The sequence below is a fragment of the Brachyhypopomus gauderio genome, chromosome 3, assembly GCF_052324685.1.
Source record: "Brachyhypopomus gauderio isolate BG-103 chromosome 3, BGAUD_0.2, whole genome shotgun sequence".
In the NCBI taxonomy this organism is placed as follows: domain Eukaryota; kingdom Metazoa; phylum Chordata; class Actinopteri; order Gymnotiformes; family Hypopomidae; genus Brachyhypopomus; species Brachyhypopomus gauderio.
This window is the reverse complement of record NC_135213.1, coordinates 35370815-35383658: the sequence shown is the minus strand read 5'-3', so window position 1 is coordinate 35383658 and position 12844 is coordinate 35370815. Positions and strand designations below refer to the sequence as shown.

Sequence of the window (12844 nt, the reverse complement as noted above, 5' to 3'; positions counted from 1 at the left end):
ACCCGGGCAGCGTTTGTTTGGTAAATACAAACCCGGGCAGCGTTTGTTTGGTAAATACAAACCCGGGCAGCGTTTGTTGGATAAATACAAACCCGGGCAGCGTTTGTTTGATAAATACAAACCCGGGCAGCGTTTGTTTGATAAATACAAACCCGGGCAGTGTTTGTTTGATAAATACAAACCCAGGCAGTGTTTGTTTGATAAATACAAACCCAGGCAGTGTTTGTTTGATAAATACAAACCCAGGCAGTGTTTGTTTGATAAATACAAACCCAGGCAGTGTTTGTTTGATAAATACAAACCCAGGCAGTGTTTGTTTGATAAATACAAACCCAGGCAGTGTTTGTTTGATAAATACAAACCCAGGCAGTGTTTGTTTGATAAATACAAACCCAGGCAGTGTTTGATTGATAAATACAAACCCAGGCAGTGTTGTCTTTCAGGTAGCAGCCTTTGTACTCAATTGTGTTCGGGTGTCTCAGCTGTTCCAAGAACTTGACCTCCTTGATGATGTCCTGCCACTTCTGCACAGGACAACAACCAAACCATAATCAACAGGGCACTGCGTACAAATACCCCCCCCCCCCCCCCCCCACCCCCCACAAACAAACAAACAATCTGACAATTTACTGAACTTAAAAATACCCCCCAACAAAAAGCCTCACAACCTACTGAACTCTGGCTCCAAACCTTTTAATGGAAACTCTCTGTTCAAAACTAAATGCAATCAAATAGTAAACTTAGCATGAGCCAGTGAGCACGCTCTTCAATGTCATAACTAACTGATGGCTGATCAACTCCTGCCACACGGGCAAAACTCCCTTCCAAATATTAAATTGTCAATTCTTTTGTGATTATTTATCCTTACAAACATCACTGTGCAGAGCTGCACTATTAAAATTGTTTTTTTATTTTTTATTTTTTTATGTATTATAAGTTCTGCAAGGAAAGAACTATTCAAAAGGCTTAAATGATTGTCATGTCTGTCTGAGCCACTTCAACACCTAAATTATCCATGGTTACCCATAGTTCCTAAGTGACTGAACCACCAAGTTCACACAGGAAGCCCCCGATCTATACTCCTATCTGCATAAATACTTACCTATATGCCTACAGACCTACCTGCCTAAGTACATACCTACATGCATATACCTGTAGAAAGTACCCACCTTCCTGCCTATTGGTCCACCTACAAAGGCACCAATTATATGCTCGGAGACATGCTTGTCTAAGGACCTACCTACGTGCCTATAGACCTGCCTGCATATATATTGGCCAGTAAAGCTACCTGGATAATTATCTGCATAGGTGCATGCCTACATGCTCATAGACTGACCTGCCTAGGGGCCTACCTTCTAAGCCCCTGGGTTAAAAGTCCCTTTATGTGTGGTTCTTACCTCAGTGGTCTGTTTGCCATTGTAGGACATCTTCTTAATGGCCACCACTTCATTGGAGTAGGAGTTTCGCGCCTACAGCAAAAATGGAAAAGCAGTGAGAAACTTTTGTGTGGCAACCCACAAACTTCAGGCTGGAGCGTGAGGCGCTTGAACATGAAAAACATGGACAAACAAGCACAAATACCTGATTAAGTCAAATAAGTCAAATATGCAATTACAAGATATTGCGGCATGTTCTGTCAGACTATTCTGGCTTCAGACGTCTGGTGTTCTAAGTTCTAAGGCTCTAAAGAGTGTGTGTGCAGGTGGAGAGGCAGAGTGTGTGTGTGTGTCTGTGTGTGTGTGCGCACGTGTGCAGACAGAGAGGCTGTATATATGTGTGTACGCGCGTGTGTGCAGAGAGGCTGTAGGCGTGTGTGCATGCGCACGCATGTGCAGACAGAGAGGCTGTATGTGTGTGTGCGCATGTGCAGACAAGAGAGGGTAAGCGTGCGTGCATGCATGCAGACAGAGTCTGTATGCATGTATGTGTGTGTTTGTGTACAGAGAAGTTGCATGCATGCATGCATGTGTTTGTGTACAGACAGAGAGGCTGTATGCATGCGTGCCTGTGTGCAGACAGAGAGGCTGTATGCATGCATGTGTGTGTGCACATGTGCAGAGAGGCTGTATGTGTGTGTGTGTTTATGCATGTGCAGTCAGAGAGGCTGTATGCATGTGTGTGTGTGTGCGCATGTGCAGAGAGGCTGTATGTGTGTGTGTGTGTTTATGCATGTGCAGTCAGAGAGGCTGTATGCATGTGTGTGTGTGTGCGCATGTGCAGAGAGGCTGTGTGTGTGTGTGTGTGTGTTTATGCATGTGCAGTCAGAGAGGCTGTATGCATGTGTGTGTGCGTGTGCAGACAGGCTGTATGTGTGTGTGTGTGTGTGTGTGTGTGTGCAGAGAGGCTGTATGCGTGTGTGTGTTGCATGTTTCATGATCTTCTTCCCTTGCTTTAATTGCTCTGGTCCTCTCGTACTCTCTCACAGGGCTGAACACTCAGGCTGTGCTGCCTGCATACGGGGCCCTGACCATTTTATTTTAATTTTATATTTCAGAAAACAGAACAATCTGGAAACCTGAATATTGTGCATTGTCTCTTTTGCTTATTTTCATACAAAAATTTTAAAATTGAAATATCTATAACATAACCTGTTTATAACATAATATATACACACACTACTCACAAAAAGCTAGGGATATTTGGAAAGTTATGTGAAAGGTTCACACTACAGTGATGATATATCATAGGGCATTGAAGTAGAAGCATACAATAGTGATTTCTTTATCTCAAAAACAATTTACTGAAACAAAAGCCAACAAAAGTGGTGGGTATACCCCAACAAAAAATAACTTCTGTGCCCTTGTGCAAAAATTACCCGTGTCTCTAGCTGTTAACAAGTTATTGTCTGGAGCTTTGTGTTGAACTGGAGCATTGTTGTCCATGAAGGTGAAATTAGGCTGAATATTGCTCATGCAATATGCAGAATGGATTAATGTTATTCCAGTGTTGGGCAGTTCTGTACTGACTAGACACACCTGCCATCACCAACACCGCCATCACCAACACCGCCATCACCAAAGGCTCGTCTGGTGACAACAGCGTCTGATGCTCCTGCTCTTCTTGACGTCTCCAACATTTCTGGCGTCCATCATTTCTGCTCAGCGTGAATCAACTTCTATCAGTATCCGAAGAGCACTGAGGTCCACTGGCCCATGCAAGATGATGATGGTGTGATCAGGTTCCCTTGCAGGTCGTCTAGCACGCAGACCCCTCTGATGTTAACAGCTTCTAAAAGGTCCTGGGGACACTTGGGTCCCTCTCACCTCCCTTAAATGTGCCTGGAGACATGTGGCGGTTAGCATCTGGTTCTGCAGTGCACTGTTCACAATGAAGCGTCATCGGTGTGTGTTGTGGCCACAGGACGTCCACTTCTACGCATTTCTGTGACCTCTCCAGTCTTCGTGACTCTCTTGCAACCTGCTGATGACACTCTGTGACTCTCTAAGCTCAGCGGCCACTTCCCGTCTGAGAACATCCTGTTTGAAACGGTGAGGTAGTGTTGATCAACTGTGAGGCGTCGTCTTGGTCTCCTGATGTAAAAATGTGAACAGCATGAGGACAACTCTGAAGCAGGAAATGTATTGCTCGATTCATGGATCAAACCCCTGTTGTGAATTGTGCCATTATGCTCCTTGTTAGAGAACAGCAAGTTGTGCAAAATGTACTGAAACGCTGAACAGTTGAGCATTCAAAAGAACACATTAAGTTCACCTGTAAAGGTAAGAGTGCATTTAACCTTAACGAGAGAGATTTGAATCATTTCAATGTGTGTGTGTGTGTGTATATACACACACACACACACACACACACACACACACATTTACTTGTATATATGTGTGTATTTTATTTAACACATCTATACACATCTAACATTTATCTGAAGAAGGAATGAGCCGATTCATGAACCAATGACCCAAACGGCATTTGTACTGCCAAAGCTTGAGTTTGAGAGCATAAACGAATAATACAATATAATTTGTCTGTGCAAAAATGTGTGTGTGTGTGTGTGTGTGTGTGTGTGTGTGTGCTCAGTATCCCGTTCATGGTAGCATGAGAATGTGTTGTGCTGCTTAACACTCCCATCAAAGCTAACAAATCCCAATAATTTTCCGCCGACACGTTCACACACCTCAGATGAGTTCAGCTTGCTGTACTGTGCAGCAGGACTCTAGTTCAGGTGGTGTTCAGGTGGTGTTCAGCTAAGGGAGTGGAGGTGAGCTAACTGTGCCGTTTCTGTCCCCCAACACAGACCGCATGTGTCTCGTTTTCTCCATCATCCCACTGCAACACAGTGAAGACACTTCCTGTTGGGCTTTCACTTCTGCCAAAATCACCTGGCTCCCCGGAGCAGAAACAGACTGGTGATAACGCATCCTGCTCGTCTGTAGACACAGGAGCTGGAGAACCATGGCCATTCCTGAGCAGTGTGTGTGTGTGTGTGTGTGTGTGTGTATGTGTGTGTGTGTGGCGGTGATGTCATAATGCTGTTTCCTTCTGTTCTTGAACAGCCTGTGCTGTAACAGTAACACTATTTCTCTCTCTCCATCTCTCTCTCCATCCCTCCCTCCCCCAGGCCCACTGAGCCAGCTGTCCTCCGCCTTTACACAGCCAACATCTGTCTGAGGAGCACCGAGTCCAATTCTCCTCTCCTCATCCAAGCAGGCCACTACATCTGGGGAATGTGTGTGTATTATATATAACCTGGTGAAGACTTGGAAATGAACGTTTAGGGTCCTTCAATAGTTCCCCAGCACATTAGTAGGTTGGGGAGGTTGTAGAGGCAGGAGGGGCGGGCCAGTTTTAGAGGAGGCGGGGCCAGTTGTAGAGGAGGCGGGACTGGTTGTAGAGGAGGCGGGAGGTCAGTTGTAGAAGAGGCGTGGCCAGTTGTAGAGGTGTCGTAGCCAATTATAGAGGAGGCGTGGCCAGTTATAGAAGAGGCGTGGTCAATTGCAGAGCAGGCATGGTCAATTGCAACGGAGGCGTGGCCATTTGTAGAGGCAGGAGGAGTTGCTTGAGACAGGAGTTGTTCAGGAGGTTGTCAAGGAGACGACGCACATGACAAAGAACTGAACCGGCTGAGCATTTAAGGATATTTTTGGGCTTTGAGGACAGAATGTGCTCCAACCATGTCCGCTCTCTGTCCTCTAAAACGAGAACCGAGTGTGTGGGGCATGAGTGGCCACGCCCCCCGCCACAGGTTCCCTTTATTTTAGGATTTCTTTTAGTACTACTTGCTTGCCTTTTGCTCATATATATATATATATATATATATACACACACACTTTTCATTTAAGAACACTCACAAAGTAGACTGCGCCGAAACTCCCATGGCCAATCTCATGGAGGTCACAGAAGACTTCTTCCGGGTCATCTTTGAAGAACAGGTTGGTGAGCTCTGGGTCCTTAGACACTCCTTTGCGCGTGGACGAGGGCATGTTGAGTTACACACGTCGTCTGGACACCAGCCACTGCTGCTCACCACCTCGCACCGACCCCTGCATTTACCCGCCCCACCTGCAGGGGGAGACACACGCGTTAGCGTTACATAATATGGAAAAACTAAAACAAGCCACAGTGAAACATGCAAAACATTACATACAGTATCTTGGATGAAACGAGTGACGTCTGACCAACACACCCACAGAGCCCTGCTGAATTATCTGGCGGTGATTTGGACGTCCGCAGAACACACTCCCTTTTACTAAAGAGCTCATTTGCATCAACTTCCACAATATCAATACTGCAGAGGCCAGTATTATGATAGAAACGATACATCTTGCCACCCTCCTCACATTTCCTTAATCAAAATAGCATGATCTAGGGACGTGAATCCTCAGAACGAATCTCTTTGGCTCTTTAATTCCAAACTCAGGAAGCCAGCACGGAGTATATAAGGTCTTTGCTCTGTTTTGAGGACTTTAATCCACACCCCAGTCCCTTTTGAATCCTGAGCTTGGTAACCAGCGTATTGTTGACTAGGCTACCTGCCTCAGGTGTGTCAGAAGATCCAAAATACAGCAGGCAGGATGAACACCTGCAGCATGACTGACGTGGAGGAGACTCACGTCCTGGTTTTGAAACAAAAGAGTGAATGAGATCCATTCACTTCCCGTAGTCACACTCAGAAACCTGATCCTTCAGGTTAATTCCGAACAGAGTCTTAAAGCCGGAGAGAATGACTGAACATTAGAGGTTTTCTTTCTGCACGCACGCACGCACGCCCCTTCAGGCATGGCATCATTTCAATTGCACTCCTCCCTCCTCTTCATCAGTGAGAGGGCTCAGTCCCACCCTGTCAGAGAGAATCACACCACTTCATTCACTGTGATTCCTCAAGCTGCCAGGATAACAAACAACAAACTAGCTTAATTGCTTGATTTATGCGAAAGTGAATGTCCCAAGTGCCAACACTGAACTGGAGAGCTGGTGTGGAAGCCGGAGGTCAAAGATAATGGGAAAATTCCTTAGAAAACTTCAAAGAAAGCTGCTTAGAGATATTGGAAACGTTTACGTTTCCATAAATAACACCCCCGTTATATTGTGCATTTATAATACTAACTGACAATAGGATCACCTATAGGATCATTTTTGAGGATCACCATGTCAGCTTATAATGCAATGTCAGTGTGTGTGTGTGTGTCTGTGTGTGTGTGTGTGTGAGAGAGAGAGAGTATGTGTGTGTGGGTCTGTGTGCGTAAGTGCATGAGTGTGTGTCATGGTAATGCATTTACAATTATACAACAGATAGTTACCAACCAATGAACCTGATTGGACGAGAAACATTCCATGAGTTCTGATCTACAATAAAACAGCAGTGGGACTTTGAACTATATGTGCACCAGGCGAGTTCTATTAACCCTCTATGGCATGAATTTTTATTTTAGGAGGAAAAAATTTTTTCATTCTAGTATTTGCTAGATTAGGGGTCCCTTATAATATATAAATAATAAAATTTGCCCCCCCACCCTCCTGCCCCCAGATTTCGGTTTGTTGCCTCAGGGCAACAAGACGCTATGAGGGTACTAAAACGCCAAGGTTTTCTGTAATTTTCATATAAGTGTAATGAGGTACAAAGAAGTATTAATCACATTAGAAGTTTTATTTCACAAATTCCACAAATGGTTTATCAATCTGTGGGTTAGAAATTAGCTGCAATGTGTGTTTGTGTTTCTGAATGTTTGTTCCTGTGGGGTACAGATTGAATCAATGTTTCCCTTTTTTGGAAAGCACAAAGCACTGCTGTACCCAAGAACTACTCCAGTTCTTTAGTAGTGAGGTTAAGGGTTTGTTGGTATCACACTGAATGGCATATACAGGGGTTGGACAATTCAACTGAAACACGTTTCATATTAGTGTGGAAGGTTTCATGGCTAAATTGGACCAGCCTGGTGGTCAACCTTCATTAATTGCACATTGCACCAGTAAGAGCAGTGAAGGTTCAATTAGCAGGGTAAGAGCACAGTTTTGCTCAAAATATTGCAATGCATGGGCATCCAGTGGTTCAAACATTGTATCCTGAAGACGGTGCCATGTATCAGGATGACAATGCACCAATACACACAGCAAGACTGGTGAAAGATTGGTTTGATGAACATGAAAGTGAAGTTGAACATCTCCCATGGCCTGCACAGTCACCAAATCTAAATATTGTTGAGCCACTTTGGGGTGTTTTGGAGGAGAGTCAGGAAACCTTTTCCTCCACCAGCATCATGTAGTTACCTGGCCACTAGAAGAATGGATTAAAGTCCCTTTGACCACTGTACAGGACGTGTATATGTAATTCCTAAGATGAATTGGCGCTGTATTGGCTGCAAAAGGAAGCCCTACACCATACTAATAGATTATTATGGTCTAAAACCAGGTGTTTCAGTTTCATTGTCCAACCCCTGTAAATTTGACTGCTCTATAATAACTTCCAGAATGCCTTCAGAAAAAATATCTGGAAGTGTTGATATAGGGACACAATATTGTCTGATTTTGGAAGGCTGGCCTGCAAATTAGTGATGTTGGGACTGTGGTGTGTTCTCCACCAAGGTATGTTTGAAACACCTTCCTCTGATACATCATTATCATCTTCATTTTCATCTGTTTTCAAAAGAAACCATAAAGCATAAAATTACAATAGGTCATATACAACTGTCATAGCCCGCTGATGCGCGCGCACACACACACACACACACACACACACACACACACACACACACACACACACACACACATTCATACACACACACACACACACACATTACATACAGTATGTTCAGTATGACTGGACCATCATCATCCAAATTTTCCCCGTCACTGTCCTCAATCTCACTGTCCTCACTGTCCTAAGGTTTGACCCTAACTGATGGATCATGTTCCTTACACCCATAACATGTTCTTGCATCCTTTTCCTGTGAGTAATGGTTGATAGGACAGCAAAAACAATGTTATATAAATAACTGTGAGTCCCTGCACATCTCCATCCATGAACATGTCATTGTACAAACTAAAGTGGTCTAACTGCGCAATGTTGCCCTGAGGCAACGAATGAAAAACCTAAATTTTAGAATATAGATAAAGAGAAAAAGTGTCTTTACTCAATCAAATATGCTTTTTCACATATTCCTGCACATCACAGATATTTTTTAATACAAATTTAAAACATTTAAACATGTGAAAAAGTGATATTGATCTTACCTTTTGCTAGCAATGTGTCCAAGCATGCTATGCTCCAAAAAAGGAGTGCTCCACCCCCAGGTGAAAGACACACCCACACCCAGACCAATTTTTATTGGTGCCAGACTTATCAGCTGATTTAAAATGTGATGTTTTACCAAAAAAAATTTAAAGAGGCAGTGTGGGGGGAGAAATAGTGGTTTGTTGCCTGAGGGCAACACCATGCCATAGAGGGTTAACCAATCACACTAACGATTGGATTGTAACGAACTTTGCTGTTAACTTATCTGAATCACACTTGCCAATGAACTCGCACATTTCACTGGCTAAACTTTGACTCGTATGTCACTGGCTGGTCAGTACACATTCAGGTAAAAGTATGACATGAAGCAGGCACCTGTGGGGACGCACACCTACACAGAGCAGCAGGTAGCATGCAGGACACTGTTTGTGTTGCTTAGCAACACTCCAGTCCCAGTCCAGTAACGGAACCGGCTGCGATGCTGTAGCTGTTTATCGTTTAAGCCATATGCTGTTGTTTATTACTTTTAACTAATAAATTGCACTTATAGGTCGGTAATAAACATGCACTATCACACTGGAGATTGTGCTGATATCCTGAACATTGAGCACAACAGCTGCTGACGTGCTGCTAACAGCACAACCAGTGTGTTATCTGTCTGCCTGTATTGCTTATTATCAAACACACACAGCGACAGAAACATGAGGTCTCTCTCACGCACACACACACGCGCGCCTCTCACACTCACACAGAGACGTCACTAGCTAGAAAGACACACAGGCATTCATGAACACAAAAGGTCCCTGTGTTGAGTCAGAATTAACAATCGCACATATGTACAGATAAGGGCCACTGTGTTGAGACAGAACGCATCTGACACATATTAACCTCGCCAGAACTCACTGCCACAGTCATTAACAGTGCAGCCGGAACAACAGTGCTGAACCATTATTTAAAAATACCGTTATAATAATTAACTGGAAAAGAACTGTAATTGGTATTAAAATAATACAGTAATGAAGTGAAAGGAAAATAAGGAGGAATAAATAATAATTAGATAAAGGTTTACAAACATGGCAGTACGGTGGTGTGTGTTGTGTTTGGGGGAGCTGTTGTTAGATCTGTATCTGTTCTGCTTCCTGTCTTTTCTCCTATGAGGACGGGTAGTGTGTCAGGATTAGACAGAGACTTCAAGTTGGGGTGGATCATCTCAAATGTCTCTCCAGTGTTGCTGTTACACTGCTGGTCTTGGTCTCTACAGGGTCAGTGTTACACTGCTGGTCTTGGTCTCTACAGGGTCAGTGTTACACTGCTGGTCTTGGTCTCTACAGGGTCAGTGTTACACTGCTGGTCTTGGTCTCTACAGGGTCAGTGTTACACTGCTGGTCTTGGTCTCTACAGGGTCAGTGTTACACTGCTGGTCTTGGTCTCTACAGTGTTAGTTACCCTGTAAGGAGTTTCTGATCGATGGCAGCCATGAGTTGGGCTGGTCTGGATGGCTAGCCTGTGTTCACTGAGTCTGGACTGTCAGCGCAGTTACTGATAGCGCATGTTGCTTTGTGTTTGTGTGCTCCAATGCGTGATGTAGTTTTGTTATTAAAACGTTATAATTTTGGACCCGTAGTACAACACTGTGAACAGTAGAATTAATTTCAGTCACATCAAAGAGTGTCTGAATGATGCAATAATGGCATTCTAATCACTCTTAATGGTCTATCGCCATGCCAACACAGAAGCTTTGTCAATTCCTATTTGACCCAAATCCAGGCAGTATGACATGCGGGCTGTGAATCTGCCCCAGAGGGCCAGTTTGGCTTTGATGAGGTATAATTTCATTTAGACCACTGACTGACGTTGTCCACACTCTCCTCGCAGTCATGGCCTTCATCATTTACACATGGAAGGATGTGATTGGTTGGTGTCGTACACTTAACGAAGAGCATTTCTAATGTCTTTCTATTGCATCACATTCATGTGTGTTTAACCTCTCACCGTCTCACGCTCTCGCTCAATCCATCCATCAGTCCATCCTTCCTCTCCATCACTCTTTCTTTCTCTCTTTCTCCTTCTCCCTCTCTCTCCGTCTGTCCGTCTCTCTCTCTCTCTCTCTGTCCGTCCGTCCGTCTCTCTCTCTCTACGTCTGTCCTTTAGTTACCGCCATCTCTAATTCTTCAAACGCTGGCCATCATGACGTAGCCCATCAACACGAAACCACATTGGCTAAGACGTACGGCCCAGTGACCAATCAGGACTGCTGGAACAACACTTTCAGTGGGGGCGTGGTTCTGAAGAATGTGTGCGTGATACACGACGTGCTCTAGGGATGAAATACTCCCCCCCCCCACACACACATACACACACAAGCTGAAATGATGCAAGAAGGTGCCAACAGGTTGGGAGAAAGAGGGAAAGGGGGAGGAGAGAAAGAGAGAAACAGAGGACGAAAGAGAGAAGGAGAATTAAAGACTCAGGGTGCTTCATCTAGCTGTATATCTGCTGCCAAAGTAGCAGAGAATGTGGCACCAATGTGAACCCCACCAAACAGAACATACACTTCTTCAAAATGCAGTGAGATTCCCAAAGAATTCTTTACATACATTAAACTAAACAGTAGCCTCTGAAACAACACCAAACGACCCTGTCTGTTAGGGGCACACACAGTACCACAGCATTCAAACACCAGTGGGTATGGAGATGCTCGAGGAACTGAAGGTTCTGTGCTTTTTCAATACTTCAACATTCTGACATTCAGCTCTTTCAATTCGGAACACAGCCTGCGACTCTGAATCAGTATTCTGCAGAAGTGAATCAAATTGTGCTATCATGCTATCATGACTCGGACTGGCGACACACACAAACCAGCTGGCTGGACCAGCGTGAAGGACCCACACTAGCTGGGCAGCGTGGCTGGTTCAGTCAGGCTGTTGCGCTAGACGGACACCCAAAACATGGCAGACTCCAAAGAATCACACCTACAGTGCAGCCCAAGAAGCAGGACGCCCCAGACTATAGAGCAGGATGCCCCAGACTATAGAGCAGCCCGGGGAGCAGGACGCCCAGATTATAGAGCAGGTCTGAGGAGCGGGACGCCCCAGACTACAGAGCAGGACGCCCCAGACTATAGAGCAGCCCGGGGAGCAGGACGCCCAGACTATAGAGCAGCCCGGGGAGCAGGACGCCCCAGACTATAGAGCAGCCCGGGGAGCAGGATGCCCCAGACTATAGAGCAGCCCGGGGAGCAGGACGCCCAGACTAGAGCAGCCCGGGGAGCAGGACGCCCAGACTATAGAGCAGCCCGGGGAGCAGGACGCCCAGACTATAGAGCAGCCCGGGGAGCAGGACGCCCAGACTATAGAGCAGCCCGGGGAGCAGGACGCCCAGACTATAGAGCAGCCCGGGGAGCAGGACGCCCAGACTAGAGCAGCCCGGGGAGCAGGACGCCCAGACTATAGAGCAGCCCGGGGAGCAGGACGCCCAGACTATAGAGCAGCCCGGGGAGCAGGACGCCCAGACTATAGAGCAGCCCGGGGAGCAGGACGCCCAGACTATAGAGCAAGTCTGAGGAGCGGGACTTCCCGCTTCTCACAGCTCTGGGTCCTGAACTGGAATAGAAGCTCCCTAATGTAATTACAGTAGAAGAAAACTTGAAGTATTCAGTTTCCGTTTATTATACTATAATAGTGCTTGGTTAATTTAGCAAGGCTTTTCTGCATTCAGATAATAGAAGGTACTTACATTTTTGTGGGGGTTTTATTCCAAGGTATAATGTTAGTATCCATAATCATGATACTACATGGTATTGGTACCAAAGGCAAACTTTTGGTATTGTGACAAGCCTAAGTGTTAATGGCAGTATTATTGACACACACAAACACACACATACACATACACACACACACACACACACTTCTAATATCGGTCCACAAATCTAAACTTTAATACTGAAATACTCTTTTAAACATGAAGACAATGCTCAACATCAGATCTTTACGGCCAGCAACTCGGCTTGGACTTGAGTGTCGTTAATAACTAGAATCTGAAATAAAACTTCACAGCACAGAGATCTTCCCAACAGGGCACACATCTGGCTGTTTACTATAACAACAGCACAGAGATCTTCCTAACAGGGCACACATCTGGCTGTTTACTATAACAACAGCA

The 12844-nt window shown here is 45.1% G+C and overlaps 1 protein-coding gene across 7 annotated transcripts in view; it reads right to left on the bottom strand.

Annotated features, from left to right (window-relative positions):
- The window catches only part of taok3a (TAO kinase 3a), a 60970-nt gene that overhangs the window by 18481 nt on the left and 29645 nt on the right, over positions 1-12844 (bottom strand). For all 7 annotated transcript variants that reach the window (XM_076997904.1, XM_076997905.1, XM_076997902.1 and 4 more), the window contains 3 exons: positions 5304-5514; positions 1398-1469; positions 423-524 (listed from right to left, as the gene is read on the bottom strand). In XM_076997904.1, the coding sequence (XP_076854019.1) occupies positions 423-524; positions 1398-1469; positions 5304-5435 (306 nt within the window). In that variant the 5' untranslated portion in view covers positions 5436-5514. The remainder of the gene's footprint in view (positions 1-422; positions 525-1397; positions 1470-5303; positions 5515-12844) is intronic.